This window comes from Fukomys damarensis, unplaced genomic scaffold (genome assembly GCF_012274545.1).
Source record: "Fukomys damarensis isolate Sample0158 unplaced genomic scaffold, DMR_v1.0_HiC HiC_scaffold_15, whole genome shotgun sequence".
NCBI lineage: Eukaryota > Metazoa > Chordata > Mammalia > Rodentia > Bathyergidae > Fukomys > Fukomys damarensis.
In genome coordinates, this window is record NW_022900927.1 from 14,181,874 (window position 1) to 14,199,677 (window position 17,804).

The 17,804-nt window shown below is 36.8% G+C and overlaps 1 protein-coding gene across 1 annotated transcript in view; it reads left to right on the forward strand.

The window, feature by feature from the left end:
- Nucleotides 1–17,804, forward strand: part of Slc2a13 (solute carrier family 2 member 13) — a 271,310-nt gene that overhangs the window by 88,747 nt on the left and 164,759 nt on the right. The window contains exon 5 of the mRNA XM_010615434.3: nucleotides 16,361–16,469. Within this exon, the coding sequence (XP_010613736.2) occupies nucleotides 16,361–16,469 (109 nt within the window). The remainder of the gene's footprint in view (nucleotides 1–16,360; nucleotides 16,470–17,804) is intronic.

Consider the following 17,804-nt stretch of genomic DNA (forward strand, 5'->3'; position numbering starts at 1 on the left):
TTTTTTTTTTTCTTTTTTGCGTACCGGGGATCGAACTCAAGTCTTTGCGCTTGCAAGGCAGGTGGCTGAACCACTGAGCTAAATCCACGGCCCAGCATCACCAATTTTACAGAACATCTGTATCTCTTACAGTATATTTAATGACTGACACAGTAGGACTTTTTGTTTTTTTGCACTGATCCTAGCATTTGCACTCCATTTCACACGTGCTGGGCAAGTACTATATAGCTGAGGTATACTCCTGGCCCCAAACCATGGTTTTGCCTTTTGATGGAGATAATAGAAGAGTAGGCAAACAGAACTGGGGCAGGAAAACAATGGCTTTGGAATTAGAGAATACATTTAAAGCCTTGTATATTTGTTCATTTTTATTTTGAATTCCTAAGTATTTTTTTGTAGTTACAATTTTCTGAAAATCGTGTTGACAAGGTACTCTTTCCTAAGATTTTATATTTCAGGGAAACTCATAAGTTTGCAGAAGTCATACTTCAGAATCTGGGGGACAGTTGAAGTGATTTTTTATGATTATGATCCCATCATTTGATCTTGGGGCATTTAATTTAGACTGATTTTAAACTTCTTGGCTTTTTTGTTTATGGTAAATATCACGTGTAAAGTCAAACACAGCATGATTATAATTAGGTTTTCACCTGATTCTCAATAGTGCTTATTTATTGAGTGCCTGAATGTATATAGGAATGTGGTATTAGAATATTGTTCAGATATACACAAATTCAAATATCTGCATGAATATACAATACTTTCCAAATTACTTAAATGGTTATGTTTAGAAGTATATCTCAAACTATTTTAATGTGGTAAGAGATAGGATGCTCTTTTTCTTAGGAGGTTTTCATAGACCTACAATGAAGGCAAGGAAATGGCATAATTCTTATTTATAAGTAATTATATGTGTAGTTTGAAAGTTAAAAAAATATATATATAATTGAATTTGATAGAACCGTGGTTATGGAGCCTGTACTACATGTCTTGTTGATTTGTCACCTAGTGGTTTATTAGTAATCTGTATAAAAGCTTTCTGTTAACTACTGTGTAAAAGGAATTGGAAGTGTGAAATCTTCTTTTTTTTTTTTTTTTTTTTGGTTTTTTTGAGACAGGGTCTCACTATGTAGTTGAGTCTGACCTGGAACTCACTATGTAGCCCAGGCTGGTCTCGAACTCACAGCGATCCTCCTGCCTCACCTCCCGAGTGCTGGGATTACAGGCGTGCTCCACCACGCCTGGCTGTGAAATCATCTTAATAATGAAGCTCTTTATTTTATAGAATCTTTAAAATGAAGGTTGTACATTTGCTTATGGAGAAATAAAACCTATTGATTTATTAAAGATTTTTAATTTAAAACTTTGGAGTTGTATTCAGCTATGGAGAAATGTTGCTAGAGACCCATTGCAGTAACTCATAGCATCAGTTTTTTAGTTATGCTGCGGCATCTTTCATTATCACAATATACCTGCCTGTGGAAAAGATGTCATCACATATGAAGCTGGTGGAAATCAAAGAGATTAAGGAACTTGCTCTGCATTACACAGGCACTCCATAGTGGAGTTGGTGCACCTCTTGATTTACCTGACTTGTAGAAATCATGCTGTTAAGTACTTTTTGTGGTTGGTTGTGCAGCCTTTAGAAGATGCAAAATATATATATATTTTTTCTTCCTAACCTGTAATATTGATTGAAAAATGGGTAGGTGAAATAACTTATTACATCACTGAGGATGACATATATGAAAATATTTTCAGAATGTCATCAGGTGAAAGTGTCTTTTTTTGAGATAAAAATTGTTTGGTCCATCAAAAGTTTTAATGTTAAGAATAAGATAAGAAAATTACTCATTTGGTTAAGAAAAGGAAAGTCTTCCTTTGCACAAGGAAGACTTTTTTTTCCTCATTAAGTTTATTGGTACTTTTTAGGTACACAGTACAGTTATATTCGTCATTGGGATCTTGTACCTTTACATGGTAAATCTTAGTTCTTATTTTTTCCCCATACCCCTGCCATCCCTTCACCCCTTCCACCCTTCCCTACTTACAAAGATTTTGTTTCCAGTTTTTCCTTTTCTCATATTTTTTATTTTCTCTTCTTTCCTGTTCCTTACCCTTCCCGTTTCCCCTACTCCTTTAGCCCTTTTCTTCGTATATCACATTATCAGTTAAACAATTTGAACCTTATTTACACTTTCAGTTTTTCACACCAGACAAAGGTTATTTACATGTATGTCCTATTTCTTTCACTTAAGTATATGGCCTCAATATGAGAGAAAGGTTATTTACATACATGCATGTCCTATTTATTTCACTTACGTGTATGGCCTTAATATGCATCCATTTACCTATGAATGTCTCTAGTTTCTCATTCTTTATGGCAGAGTAGTACTCCAATTTTATAGAAAAATCACATCATCTTTATCCAGTCTCCAGCTGGTGGGTAATTGGGCTGTTTCCAAGTTTTAGCTATTACGAACTGTGATGCTGTAAACATGGGTTTACATAAGTCTCTGTGGTATGAGTCAAATGGGACCTCTATTTTTAGTTTTTTGAGGAATCTGCATATTGATTTCCATAGTGGTTGCATCATTTGCACCACCAACAGTGGAGAAGGGTTCCTTTCTCCCCACATCTCTGCCAGCATTTGTTATTGGTTGATTTTTTTGAGACAGGGTCTCACTATGTAGTTGAGATTGACATGGAACTCATTATGTAGTCCAGGCTGGTCTCAACTCACAGCGATTCTCCTGCCTCAGCCTCCAGAGTGCTGGGATTACGGGCATGCGCCACCATGTCTGGCTTGGTTGATTTCTGGATAGCAGCCATTCTTTCTGGGGTGAGGTAGAATCTCAGTGTTGCTTTCATCTGCATCTCTGGGATGACCAGTGATGTTGAACATTTTTTCCTATGTTTATTTGCTGCTTTTACTTGTTTGTCCAAGAAGTGTCTGTTCATTTCAGAACCCTGTTTTTGAAGCGAGTTCTTATATTTGGTGTGTCTGATTTTTTTTTTAAGTTTTTTATATATTCTAGATAGTAGACCTTAGTCTGAAGAACAGCTGGTAAAATTTTTTCCCACATTGTAGGTTGTCTCTTAGCTCTTTTGGTGGTTTCTCTTTCAGTGCAAACACTTTTTAATAAGATGAGATCCTAGTTGTTGATTCTTTGTGTTAGTTCTCATGCTACTGAAGATGTATTTGTAAAGTTTTTTTCCTATGCCAATGTCTTTGAGAATTCTACCTAACTTATTTTCCAGCAAGTTTAGTGTTTCTGTTTTAATATTTAGATCTTTAATCCACTTGGATTTTAGTACGTGGTGAAAGATAAGGGTCTAGTTTTAATCTTTGGTGAATTGAAATCTAGCCTTTTCCAATATAGTTTTTTAAAGGGGCTATCTTTCCTCCACTGAGGGTGGTTGGCTCCTTTGTCAAAGATGAGGTAGCTGAGTATATCTGGAGTTGTTTCATTATCTTCCAATCTGTTCCATTGATCCTTGGGTCTGTTACTTTGCCAGTACCATGCTGTTTTTATCACAGTAGCTTTGTAGTGTAGCTTCAAGTTGGAGATTGTGGTACCATGTCTGCCATGTCTCTGTTGCCTAGTGTGGCATTTGCAATTCTAGATCTATTCTGGTTGTAAATGAATTTTTGAATTGTTTTCTCAAGTTCTGTGAAGTATGCTGCTGGTATTTCAATTGGGATTGCATTGAAACTGTATAGCAGTTTTGGAAGTATGGTCATTTTTACTATGTTTGTTCTTCCTATCCAGGAGGAAGGGATGTCTTTCCATTTTCTGATACACTCTTCGATCTCTTTTCAGAGTGCTGTAGTTTTCAGTGTAAAGTTGTTTTTGCTTTCTATGTTAGATTGATTCCTAGATATTTCTTTTCTTTGGCTGCTATTGTTAAAGGAATTGTTTCCACAGTTTCTCTCTCAGTAAGTCTGTTATTTGTGTACAGGAGGGCTATTGATTTTTGAGTGTTGACCTTGTATCTAGCTGCTCTACTAAATTTGTCAATTAAGTCTAGAAGTCTTTTGGCAGAGTTTTTTGAATCTTGTACATAGAGTTTCATGTAATCAGCAAGTAATGACAGTTTCCTTATTCTTGTCTAATTGCTGTGGCTAATGTTTCCAGAACTGTATTGAATAGTAGTGGTGACAGTGGACATCCTTGTCTTGTTCCTATTTTAGCATGAAGTTTTCAGTTTTTGACCATTTAGTATGATATTGGCTGTTGATTTTTCGTAGATAGCCTTCATTAGGTTGAGAAAAACCCATCTATTCCAATTTTCTGTAGGGTTTTTATCATGAGTGGGTGTTGATTTCTTTGAATGCTTTTCTGCATCTATTGAGATGATCATGTGGTTTTTGTCTTTCACTCTGTTAATGTTTATTGATTCATGTATGTTGAACCATCCTTGCATCTCTGGAATAAATCTGACTTGGTCAGCATGTATGATCTTCTGATGATCCTCTGTATTCTGTTTACCAGTATTTTGTTGAGAAGTTTTGCATCTATGTTCATTAGGGAGATTGGCCTGTATGTAATTCTCTTGTTCTCTTTTTTGGTTGGGTTTTCCCCTGTTTTTTTGTTTGTTTGTTTTGTTTTTTGGTACTGGGATCGAACTCAGGTCCTTGAGCTTGGGAGGCAGTCGGAACCACGGAACCACAGAGCTAAATCCCTGGCCCTTCTCCTAGTTTTGGAATCAAAGTAACACTTGCTTTCAGGAAAGAATTTGGAAGTATTGCTTCCCTTTCAATTTCATTGAAGAGTTTAAAGAGCAGTGGCAATAGTTCTTATCTAAATGTTTTGTAGAATTCATCAGTGAATCTATCAGGACCTGGGCTTTTCTTTGTTGGTAAATTTTTAATTACATTTTCAATTTTAGTGATTGTATTTGGGGTGTTTAGGATTTTTTAAAATCTTTGTGTAAGACTTGAATAAGCTAAAGTGACTCCATGCTAATAGGCCAGAGACATAGAACATTTCCTGCATGAGATAAGCAATGTGTTTGCAGCCTTGTTCTGTAAATTCCCTGACTTTTTGCTTAGAAAAACCTTATAAAAAGCACCTCAGCCCCTGAGCAGTTTCCTCTCTGAGCTACCTGGCTCTGGGAGTGCCATCTGGCCAAACTAATAAAGGTCTGTTTACCATCTAGCCTGGTGTGTTCCCTCTTGGGTTTCTCGTTTCTCTGTTGAGGTCCAGGAGCCTCGATGGATGTTAGGACCCAGCATCGTGGAGGCCTTTTTGGCTGTTCATGCTCCGTGGAATGGAAGTGAGACTTTAAGTCTTACACTTTAACTTCAGTAATTCATATGTATCTAGAAATCTGTCCATTTCTTCTGTTTTCCACTTTATTAGAGTATAGGTTCTGAAAGTGTAGGTATTGATGATCCTCTGAGTTTCTGCTGGATCTGTTGTGACTTCCCCTATTTCATTCTTACTGCGTGTTTTTGAGCCTTTTCTTTTTTGATAATGTTGCCTAAGGGTTTATCAATTTTACTTATGCTTTTGAAAAAACAACTCTTCAATTTGTTGACTTTTTTGGTGTCATACTTAGTCTCTATTGCATTGATTTCTACTCTGATCTTTATAATTTTCTCCCTTGTGTGAACTTTGGGTTTGTCTCTGTTCTGTTTCTAGGAGCTTTAAATTCACCATTAGGTTGTTTATTTGAGCTTGCTCTGTTTTCCTAGTGTGGGCATTCACAGCTATGAATTTCCCACATAAAACTGCTTTCATTGTATCCCATAGATTCCTGTATTCCTGTATGGGCATTATCATTTATTTTTTAAAAAATTGTAATGTCTTCTTGAATTTCCTTTTGACCCATTGGTTGCTCAGGAGAGTGTTGTTCATTTTCCATGTGTTTGTGAAGTTCTTGTGGTTTCTTATACTATTGATCACCAGTTTAATTTCATCTTTCTCTGGTAATATACATGGGATAACTTCAGTTCCGTTGCATTTACTTAAATATATTGTATGAGCTAGTATGTGGTCTGTTTTGGAGAACGACTTGTGTGTAACCAAAAAGAATGTATATTCTGATTTTGTGGGGTGGAACACTGTAGACATCTATTAAGTCCATTTGTTCAGAAGCTTGGTTCAGTTCTAGTATTTCGTTGTTGATTTTTTTTGTCTAGATGATCTATTTGTGAAAGTGGGGTATTGAGGTCCCCCACTGCAATCATAATAGTGCTTATTTGGTTTTTCATGTCCCTCAATATGTGTTTTGTATAGTGAGGGCATTAATATTTGGTGTATTTATATTTACGACTGTCATCTCTTCATTGTTCCCTTTACAAGGATGTTTTGACCTTCTTTGTTTCTCTTAATTTTGGTTCAAAATTTACTTTGTCTGCAAATGAGATAGCTATGCTTTTTTGCAGGTTCCTGTCACATGGAGAGCTGTTTTGCATCCTTTTACTTTCAGTCTGTGAGTTTCTTTTTTGAATTAGGTTCATTTCTTGTATACAGCAAATTGTTGTGTTTTGCTTCTTAATCCATTCTGCCAGTCTGTTTCTTTTGATTGGTGAATTGAGGCCATTATCATTGATGATTATAACTGATATGTATTGACCTATCATTGTCATGTTATTGTCCTATTGTTGGCCCTTTAAATTTTACCCCCTCTGCCTTTAATTTCTTGCCTTGCCTCATGGATTTGCTCTGTTGGGCCTCACGGAACTGTGACTTACATTGTCTTTTTCTAGGATATTGTTTAGAATTAATTTGGACTGCTGGTTTGGTATTCATGATGTTTCTCAGGTGTTCTTTGTCATGGAAGTATCTTATTTATTCATCAATTTTGAAAGACAGTCTAGGTTAGAGTTTGTTTTCTTTTAAACTTGAAGTACCTCAGTCAAGGCTCTCCTTGACTGGAGGGTTTGTATTGAAAAATCTGTGATTCTGATGGGCTTTTCTTTGCATGTGATTTGTTTCTTTTTTCTAACTGCTTGCAGTATTTTGTTCTTCCCTTGGATTTCTATGATCTTGAGTATAACATGTTTAAATGCAGTTTTTTTGTGTTTTTTTGTGTGTGTGTTTTTTTTTTTTTTTTATCATGGCTATTTCGAGTCCTACTTGCCTCACTTACCTGTCTGTCAAATTCTTTCCCTCTCATTGGGAAATTTTCTGTTATTAATTTGTTGAACAGGGTTTTTGAAATGTCATTTGTACTTTCTACTGCTTTTTCATGGACTATCAGTTTTATATGATTCTTCTTTGTATCATCTAGGAGCTGTTGGATTGATTTCCCATGGTCTTTTACTATTTTGAAGAGGTCTCTGTTTTCATGGTCACTTGCTGCCATTCTGTCTTTGTATATCTGATATTCTGTCTGCAGTTTGGGTAGGTCTGTTTGTGTATTTTCAGTAGTATTTTTTAATCTCCTGGATATCTATTTGAAACTGTTTCTTGGATTCCATTTCTTTCCTATGTTGTGTTTTCATGCTTTCCATTTCTTTACTATGGTGGGCATTCACTGCTTCTATCATAGTACTGAGCTCATGTAGCTTTTAATCTATTTCTGTTCTAGAGTCTCTAATCAAGTCTTTCATTCTGCTCTCCATCTCTGTAGTTATCCTGGAAGTTATTTCTGTTTTGAATTTTTCTAGAACCTCATTCATCTCTTTTGTTAGTTCCTGTGCTATGAGTTCTGGGTGTTCAGGAGGTTGATTATCAGAGTTTTCCACCTCATTTCCCCTAAAAAATTCCTTTAGTGAGCTGGAAGTCTGTGTTTGTGCCTTGCTTAAATGTTTTCTCATTTGTATTTTTGTTATTGGTACTATCCTTGTTTTAACTTCTGGGTTAATAACTTCGATCTTCATGATATAGCTGGTCTGTAGGTATTGTGTCTCTAATGACTGAGACACTCTCATTTTCATAATGCCATGAAGGACAACTGATTAGATTAGTCACAACACCTTAGCCCAAGTGATAATAGTCAGCAACACAATAGCGTCAAGCACAGCTTAGAAAAATGACATTATGTAGTACTTATTAATCTATCATTTTTAATGGTGTGAATAAAAGTCGAGGACCAGTCCAAAATATGCTTATAGTTAATAAACTCTTCAGTATAGCAACTTTACCCTTCAGCATGTGGATTTAGAAGGAGTTGGGAAGAGAGGGATAGATAGGTAGATGGATAGGAGAATGTTAGATGTTAAGGCAGAGGACACAGGGAGGTGATGCAAAATCTAGTAAACTGTTGAAGACGAGGGGAATAAACATTGAAATAACAAGGACAAGAATAGATCAACCTATCAGCAATAGGGAAGCTAGAAACTGTACTCACTTTCCTTTGAAACTAATGACAATCGATAAAAGGAAAAAAAAGAAAAGAAAGAAGCAGTCCAAATTGGGGTAGAAAGAGGAACAAAAGGGGAAATGAGGAACATTTGGGAGATCAAGAGATTGAGTGGGAAAGAGAAAAAAGAAAAAGAAGACTTTGAAAAGAGTGGGGAAAAAATAAAAATCAAAAATAAGAGGAAAAGAAAAAGTTTTTAAAGGAAAACTAAAAATGAAGGGTCTCCTGGGTATGTTTCTTGCTGTCACATTAGAAAATGTGGGCAGCAGTGTGCAGATCTAAATTAGGCTCAGCAAGCCAGTAGCAGATCCCCGAGATTCAGGCTGATTTCTGGCTCCAAGGCACAAGTTGAACTCCCTGACCTCTCGCAGGTTTAAATCCTGTGAGGTTCTAGTGCAGGTTCCAGCTGCTCTTCCCCTGAAAATAGTGCACGTTTTGATGGGAAGTGGTGATCCTTCCAACTTAGCAGCTGCGGTGGTCTGGTGTGCCTTTATTGTAGAGATTCCCTTTGCTTTTCCAGTTTTCATCACAAGCCTAAGAGAGTCCCTCTTTCTCCTGTTCACTTCTGCTCTATTTCCTGGAGCTCCGTACAATGGCTTTTATGACCCCCTGTGCCTCTGTGGTATGGATCCAGGAGGCCAGAGGTTGTGGGAGGGTGTTGGGTTGATGTTGCAGAGCCCCTGGGGTGGGGCAGCAGTGTTCCTCCACGTGGCTCTGGGTCTCCTCACTGGTCTTCAGCTTGGAGGCCCAGGATGCTGGGGTGGTGTGGGTCATCAGGAGCCTAGCTGCCTGGGGCTCTTGGGCTCCTCACTGCTGTACACAGCTCAGAGGCCCCAAGACTTTCTGTAGAAATAATTCTTCATACGTTAAAATAATTTGTTTCACAGTAGACCCTTAATGGCTGTTACCAAGTTGCATTTTTCTCACTGGAGAATTGTTGGGCTGCAGAATGAATTATTTTACTGCTTCATTTATGTTGTTACCTTTTGATGAAGGACATTTTAGAATTAGGGAAGAATTGTTGATATCAACAAAGTAAGGCTTTTGAAAAATAGTATTTCAGTATTACTAACCCCCATCATCATCTGCGTGTAGTCCTTACTTTAGCACCCTGGAATAATTATGACTGGATTAACATAGTCATTTCACACATACCTGAATGTATCATGATCAACTCACAGGCATGCTTCGGTAGACAGGCACTCATCCCAGCATCTTGGCAAATGGATCGCCTTGGAGGATTTCAGAATGTATTGGCATAAGTGCCAGACTGTGAAGGAACGATAGAGCCACATGGGGTGGAATTTATCAATAGCAGTACTCTCTTCTTCCAAATAGAACATGTGCCAAGCACCAGCTTGTAATCACAAACATCATCTGTTGCATATTGAAGAAGAAAACAGCATGGGTGTGCTCAGGATCTTAGTGCTAGTTTATAATTAATCACAACATTGTTTAACAACTTGGAATGTGCTTAGATTGCTTTATCCATGAGTTTTCAATATGCATATTTGCTGTGGTGTTTCTTTCTCCCTCTTTCCTTTCCTTTGTTTTCTTTCTCATATATTTATTTATTTATTTATTTTGGGGGAGGTACCAGGGATCGAACTTGGGACCTTGTGCTTGTGAAGCAGGTGGCAGAACCACTGAGCTAAATCCCTGGCCCATCTTTCTTACATTTATTAAGCAAATACTTACTTAATGTCTTATATTAGCATGACCCAGCACTAAGTGCAGTGGAAAGAAAAATTATAAAATAGGAACAGACATAAGCCAACTTAATCCAGTTTGGAAGAAAAATCAGGTACATAATTTAAAAAATAGCCAGGGATGACAGCAAAGGAAATGAGCAACCACCCAAAATCAGAAGTATAGAAACCCAAGCAGAAGCAACATTGTAGGGGACAGAATTATAAAAATATGGGGCTTGTTTGAGTAAAACATGAAACATAGCCTACCTGGAAGATAAATAGTGTCAAATCTTGAAAAGTAGGATGGGGCAGCAGTGTACCTCTTACTGATCTGCTCTGTGCTTTATTAGACAGGGTAGTGGCAATGTGGAGGGGATGGTTTGGATCTGGGAGACATTGGAGATGTAGAATTCAAATATGAAACTTGTTATTTAATTCATAATGTGCACCAGTAACTTTGTTTTCAGTAATCCTCACGATGGATAGTACTACGACTAATTCCAGTGGAGATAAGAGTCTTAGAGGGGCTCAGAGTCAACACTCGTTCCTGTGGGTGCTTTCTACTGCCATGCACTACCTCGCTGTGGAGAGGCATGAGTCCTGGTAGTGAAGATGTTCCAGAGGTGGGACAGATGCAGAGCAAGAGTAATACACATTGAGTCTAATTGAATTCGATAATTTATTAGATATAGGAAGTAGGAAGAGAGAACGCAGATGGTCAAAAGCCACAGTTCTTAAGTTACTTTGAAAGTATATATAAAATACAGAGTTAGAACTAGTCTGGGATGGGAAATTTACATGCATATTTCATTTTGTAGGTCATTTAACTGGCATGTTGTTTCGGGGCTTTCCCTAAGCCTGCTTTCATAATGCTGTGTATGTAGTTTTGTTAGAACAGTCAAACCCTCATGTCTACTAGGAAAATGGCCCATACTGGCTGTAGGCACTCCCAGTTGCCAGGAGGTTCTCTCTACTCATTTCTAATTGGCCATCAGTCATATTGTCATGACACTCACTGTAAACATTCCATGTCCTCCAAACACCGTGTTCCTCTTCTGCCTTTTCTCCCGCCTCTCTGGGTATTCCCCAGTCCATTTACCTATCATACCTGGAGCACTTACCTTGAATATACTCTGTGTGGGGTATGTAGACATGAGGGTTTGACTGTTCTAACAAAACTACAAACTCCAGTCATCAGCATAATCAAGAGATTAAACATATTCTTGCCTCCCAAAAACTTTTCTTGTTGTCCTTTGTAATCCCTTTTCCCACAGCAAAACTGTTCACTGTCAAGATGTTTGGACTTGGAGTTTTATTTGGGGAAAAGGTTTTTTTTCCTTCCTTAAACAAATTCAGTATTTTAGTAGCTTGTAGGCCTGGCTGCTCAGGCTATTTTTCATGAGTGAGCTTTGCAAGATTCTTTATTTTACAGAATTTGTCAATTGCACTTGTGACATTTATTCTTCTTTTTTATTTTTGTTATGTCTTTTAGTTCAGCTGTCTTATACCTGATAGTGTTCATTCTGATCTGTTTCCTTTAAGCTGCTGTACCAAATTACTACAAATTTGGCAGTTTAAAAAGTAGAAATTTTCTTTCTAGTATTTTTGGTAAATAAAAGTTCAGCAGCAGCTTCACTGGGTGGAAAGCAAGTTGTCACCAGGCCCATACACTTCCAAAAGTGCCAGGGGATGATTTCTTCCCGACTTTTCCAGCTTTGAGGCAGCCAGAGTTCCTTGGATTATGACCACATCAGTGTTCTCTGCATTTTCCCTCTTCTGTTCTGTCTGGACCTGCTACTGTCTTACAAGGATGTGTGGGATTGCGTTTAGGGCTAACCCAGTTTATCCAGGGTAATTTGTCCATCTCAAATCTTGAATTATATTTAAAAGTCCTTTATTTTTGTCTTCTTAAGGTAACTTTCACAGGTTCCCAGAACTATGATGTGCATATATTTGGAGGGGCTGTTATCCTTCTGATTACAGTCTGATTGGAAGCATATCAGTTTTATTGATCTTATCATCAAGGAACCAGCTTTTGGGCAGTTTTTCTAACCTCTCTTCCTTTTCTAATCATGGATTTTGTTCTTTATTATTACAATATTCTTAGCTTGTACATACTTTGGACTCATTTGCTTATCATTTTCTGGTTTTTTCAGGTCAAAGTTGAGGTTATGGCTATATAGTTTTCCTCTATTTTGTTTAGCTCTAATCCCCCCAAATATCTTCTTGCCAGTACTGGTGATTGAACTACCAGTGCAACTGCCATTGAGCCACATCACCAACCTTTATTTATTTATTTATTTTTAAATTTTTTAGTCAAGAGTCTTTGCTCAGTTTCCTAATCTGGCCTTGAATGTATAGTCCTGCAGCCTCAGCAGCCACGTAGCTGAGATTACAGCTGTGCATCATTATGTCCAGCCCAAATTTTTATATGCTGTATGTTCATATTCTTTCTTAGTCTTTCTATTTTTCATTATTTCTTTGATCCTTAGAACTGTTTTATTTCTGCCTTCCACCTGTTAACTTCTATGTTAATGTCATTATGGCTGAAGAACAGTCTTTGTAGGACTTCAATTCTTTTTTGTTAATTGAGACTAGTTTTACAGTTCAGAATTTAATCATTCTTAGGTGTAAATGTTTCTACACATTAAACTAACATTTACTGTGTAGGATTGTGTATCCTGCTGTTATTTAGGGAAGTACTGTTTAAATATCAGTTACTAGGTCAAATTTGTTGGCCGTGTTGTTGAAGTCTTCTACATCATTGCTGATTTTCAGACTTCTTGTTCTCTCCAAGTTATTGAATAAACAGTGATAACAATATTAGGGTATAATTGTGGATCTGTTTCTGTTTGCAGTTGCATTTTTTAACATATATTTTAAAGATCTTAGTAATGCATAAACATTTAGGATTTATATTTCTTCTTGATGAATTGATTTCTCTTGTTACAGTTGTATCTTCCTGTCTTTTACAGACCTGATAATTTTCATTGTAAGACGCTGGGTGCTATGAATTTTAATTGAGCTTCATTCTAATCTTTGTTATAGTTATTATAACAGGGTTAAACGGTGTTTAATCTAGAATTTGCACCATTGCTAAGGTAAATTCCTTCTGAATACTCTTCCTTATGCTTCAGATTTTCCACTTTAGTTGGTAGGAACAGCTCTCTTCCCAACCCTATATGAGCTCTTAGAAATTATTTCTCTGATTCTTTATAGGGCTCTTTCCCCTGCAAGGCTTATCACTGGCATCAGGTGATAGGTAGTTTAGCCCCTGAGTTCTCAGTCTCTCCCTGAATCTTTGTTCTTCCTTCTCTGCCCTGTGAACTTCAGCCCCCATGCTATCTCTGCATTGTGAGCTACATCTCTTTAGTTCAAGACCACCAGGTCCTTCTGCTTCCCCTTCTTGTGCTGCAGCACGGAAACTTGTTTGAGGCATTCAGCTGGGACCATTGTGTGGTTTGCTCCATTTGTTTCCTTAATTTGGGGGTCACAATCCTTCATTAGGTGTTATCTAGTATCATGAGCACTACTGTTACTGTTTTTGTCTGATCTCCATCTTAGATGGAAATTGAACTCAAGAGCTAGAGCTGAAATTTCATACAAACTTGGTTGTAGCAAAGTTTTAATTGTATCAAGTTTGGTCCTAACTTTTTTATTAATTGTAAGCAAAATTATAGATGCAAGAATCCTCAAACAGCCATTAAGCTCAACTCATACAAGCCATCAGTGGAAATAGCTCCTTGGTAGGCTTTCTCTTTTATTCCTGCTGCTAGAGCCCCTGCAACACTTGGAAAACCTTGTGAAGGTGACTTAGCAACATGGTAATAATGAGGGTTTAGAAAGGAGGAAAAGATGAACCCCTTTTGGTTTCTTGAATCTATTGTTTTACTATTTGTCTATTTTGGGTATTTCGTTTCTAGATTGCATTAGTTGGTTAGAGGGTTTTATTTTTTATTGTGTGGAAATTTCTATTTCAAACTCACAAATATTTGAAAGAAAATTAAGTATGGAATGATTTTATAAAGAAATTGCTTTTAATTGCAAAAGCAACAGAAATAAGTAGAGCTTGTCATTTTAAGTTTTTTTAGTTAAGAACATTCAGCTAATTAATTTTTTTCTGCCTCATGGTAGTTTTCATTTGTTATGTCAATTTTGCTGCTGTATAAAGCTAGATTTATAATTTTAATGAAAGGAATTCTATAATTTTGTTTATACATAATCATATGTGCTGCTCTGACCAAAATTTATCCATTAAAAAGAATCAGTCTGACAAAGGAACTACTGTTGTTTATTGTTCACAAGAAGTCCAAATAAGAGAAAATAGGGGGGAAACCCTTCAGATTTTTAAAAACTGGAAAATACTAAATATATAGTGTTTATATGTTAGCTTATATTTTCATATAAAGACAAGTCAAACTCTGATCCTAATCTGTCAAATTTTTTTGTGTCCTCCATAATTCCTTGCTCTAACCTATTTGCCAGTTCATAAAACAGTTTAACGAGTGAGTAGATAGGGATGTCCACAGATTATATTAAGTCTCCTGCAGTTATAAGGGGCAGTGTCTCATCTCTGCACATCACTGACAGCTAAGACAGAGTTTACTTTGGTTATCATTTAAAATTTTTTCTATAGTACTCAAAGTAAATGGTGACTTTTTAATTTGAAAGTCTCTATATTTTGGAGAAATGGTACATGATTTTGTGATTTTTTTTGTGTTCTGTCTTTTGTGGCTCACTTAGAGGTAACTATTTGCATGAGCCTGCCCTGCCTATCAGGAAACTGATAGAGATAGACTTCAACCTTGTCACAGAGAACTCTCACTTTCTCTGCTTTCACACAGCCTTTCTGATCTATATGGCTTTAATAAAACTTGCTTGACTCTAAGGCGATTTGCTGTGTATAATTCTCTCAGCCTACCTTCTAAATGGGTTGCCATTTATTTAGCTTTGAATGGCTGTCAGTGATTCTCTAAATTTAACCTTTGCCAATGAGAGACAATTTTTTTTTCCCAGTAAGTCAAGTTTTGTGAGCGTAATCATACCAAGCAAGTAGAGGTAGAAAATTCTCAGTTCTAATTAATGTCCTGGCTTGACATCCCATTTTCACATTTGTGGCTGAGACATTAGCATTTTCTGTTCCATTTCTGTAAACTGACATATGAGATTTCTGGAAGATTCTTTAAAGAGTGAGACTTCCTTGGGTTTTAATTTACTTGTCTTAGTTTGCAGTTAATAACAAAGCATAGCCTCTAACCAACCAGCTGGCACCCTCTTGGCTACAGCCCTCTGATCTGACAGCAGGAACAGCACAGATCTTGGGAACAAACCCTTGCCCCATGTGCTATGCCTGTTATAACTAAGCTGACATTCTAAGTGTGGAACCCTTCTGAAAACAGAAGGGCCATTTTCAGTAATTATGTCCTGACAGCCGGCATTGGTAAAGGGAATTGTCGCACTTGAGGCCTCCGTTGATTAGATCCATAGCTCTCCAGGTCAAATCTAGAGTTTCAGTGTAATTACTAAGGGATCTGGACCATTTTCAAAAGTGCTTTGTATATTTTTTTTTCTGGTACTAGGGATCGAACTCAGGACCTTGCGCTTGCAAGGCAGGTGAGGTGCCACTGCACTAAATCCCCGGCCCAGAAGTGCTTTATATTTTAAAATGACCATTGAATGCTTCTTTGAGTACTAGTTGAAATTTAGACCTACCCTGTGAGTGAGTGTGTGTGAGTGTGTGTGTGTGTAAAACCAAATTGACTTTAACTGTTTTTCTATATTTTTTAGTGACATATTCATTATATCCAGTGTAGACATCACGAGTCTGATGTGATACCCAAATTCCATAGCTTTAGTCAAACAGAGTGAAGTTTTGTTCCTTGTTTGTTTGTAATAAATGCATTCTTTTTGTTGATTTAAAGCAACTTTGTAGCCAGAGATATTTGGTAGTGATTTTTTAAGTCCCACATGGATAAATTTTAAATAATATTTAATTGCAAAGATGGTGAAACAACAGAGTGATTAATAAATACAGCCGGTAGGGGTTTGAGGAAGAATAGTTCTGATAATTCTAGTTATATAATTCTTCCTAGTATCCATAAATACTGCTTTAATTTGAATTCTCTCTCACTACTTTTGCAGTTTAAATTTAAAAAAAAACAAAACAAAACTAAGTCTGTTTCACATATAATATGTTGCACTCAGTTTTCTGTAGAAGTCTATGTATTCTGCTTTAAAATGCCCAGTCATGTTGATTCCACAAGATTTGGGGTACTATGTTTTAATGGGAATAATTACGATGAGAGCTAAAAATAATAGTTGTGTCCTTTTTTTTTCTTTCTTTTTTAAAAAAGCTGGACCTGTGATCTGCAGAATGCTGACTTATCCCCCAACTCGCCGAGCTTTAATTGTGGGTTGTGGCCTACAAATGTTCCAACAGCTCTCAGGCATTAACACCATCATGTATGTATTTCTTTCTGGCATTTTACTGAAGAGATTGTGAAGGGGTTATTTTACATGGAGAAAGGGGTAGGACTCTTGGTGATTTGTTGCTACTAAATGTATAGAGGAGCCTCCTTTTGGAAGAAAGTTTGATAACTTCGTAACTATAAAGGGGTGATTTATTATGTTGGGTATTATTGGCTTTGTTTCATATAATTTCTCTTTTATGCCATCCAGTACTTTCTTGATTCTGACCTATTAGTTTTATAAATATTTTCTTAATGCTGGTTAGAAAGTACTATAAAAAGAAACCACTTGGCATTGTCAAAGATAATGGCCATATAAATAACATGTTCACTTCCTTGTGGGCTATTAACCTGCAGTGTGATAAGAATGCTAATAGAAGTATGATTATTAAACCACATTACAGTAGAAAGGATATTGGAAGAGGTCAAAATGATAGAAAAGTGTCATGTTTACTGGTTTTCATTGCAGTCCCCAAGTTGTGTGTGTGTGTGTGTGTGTGTGTGTGTGTGTGTGTGTGTGTGTGTGTGTTTTGAGGGTTGAGTAGGGTTACTTAGAGGGACCTCTACTCTTTTTCAGTCTGTTTTCTGTCAGTTATACAGCAGTTACTAATGTAGATCCAGTTCTCATCCTCACTCTGTATAGACCTGTGGAAAGACACCCACTGAATAAACTCAGACTTAGATACAGAATTTAAAACTGATAAGAGCAATACAGTGCTGCTTTTCTCTGCAGAATAGATTGTAGATCCAAATAAAAGAATGGTTTAGAGCATGACATGAGTTTTCTAAGAAACTGATCAGGATGACAATTCTAAGTCTTAGAAATGTTTTCTTTCTCTACCTATTGATTGAAATTACTCTTTAGGAAATAAGAAATTGTATAAATTTAATTTTCCCAGGCAAAACATTTGCATTTGAGATTTGATATTTTCTTTTGAAATTACTTGATCCGATTATTTAATGATGGAAGAGCAAATTGGTTAAGATAATTTTTAAAAATAAAGATGAGGACCCTGTGTCCCATTAGATTATATCAGGATTTGTTAAGAAACTGTATCTCCACACTCTTTGTGAATTTGACATTAGTTATAATCTTTTCAAAGTGTAACTTTCTGGTTTTTTTTTTTTTTTTAATTGTTTGCCCTTTCCGCCTTCCATCTGTCATTTCCTTCCATTTCCCCTTTTGTCAGTTCTGCTCAGACCCATCAATTGGTGTAGTGCCCAGTACCCAGCACATTGGTTGCTTCTCCAGGATTTGGTGCTGCTCTGAGATGTTGTCCCTTCCCTCAGTGTGGTCAGAGTGCGGTATTGTAACAAGGCTGCACCAAGC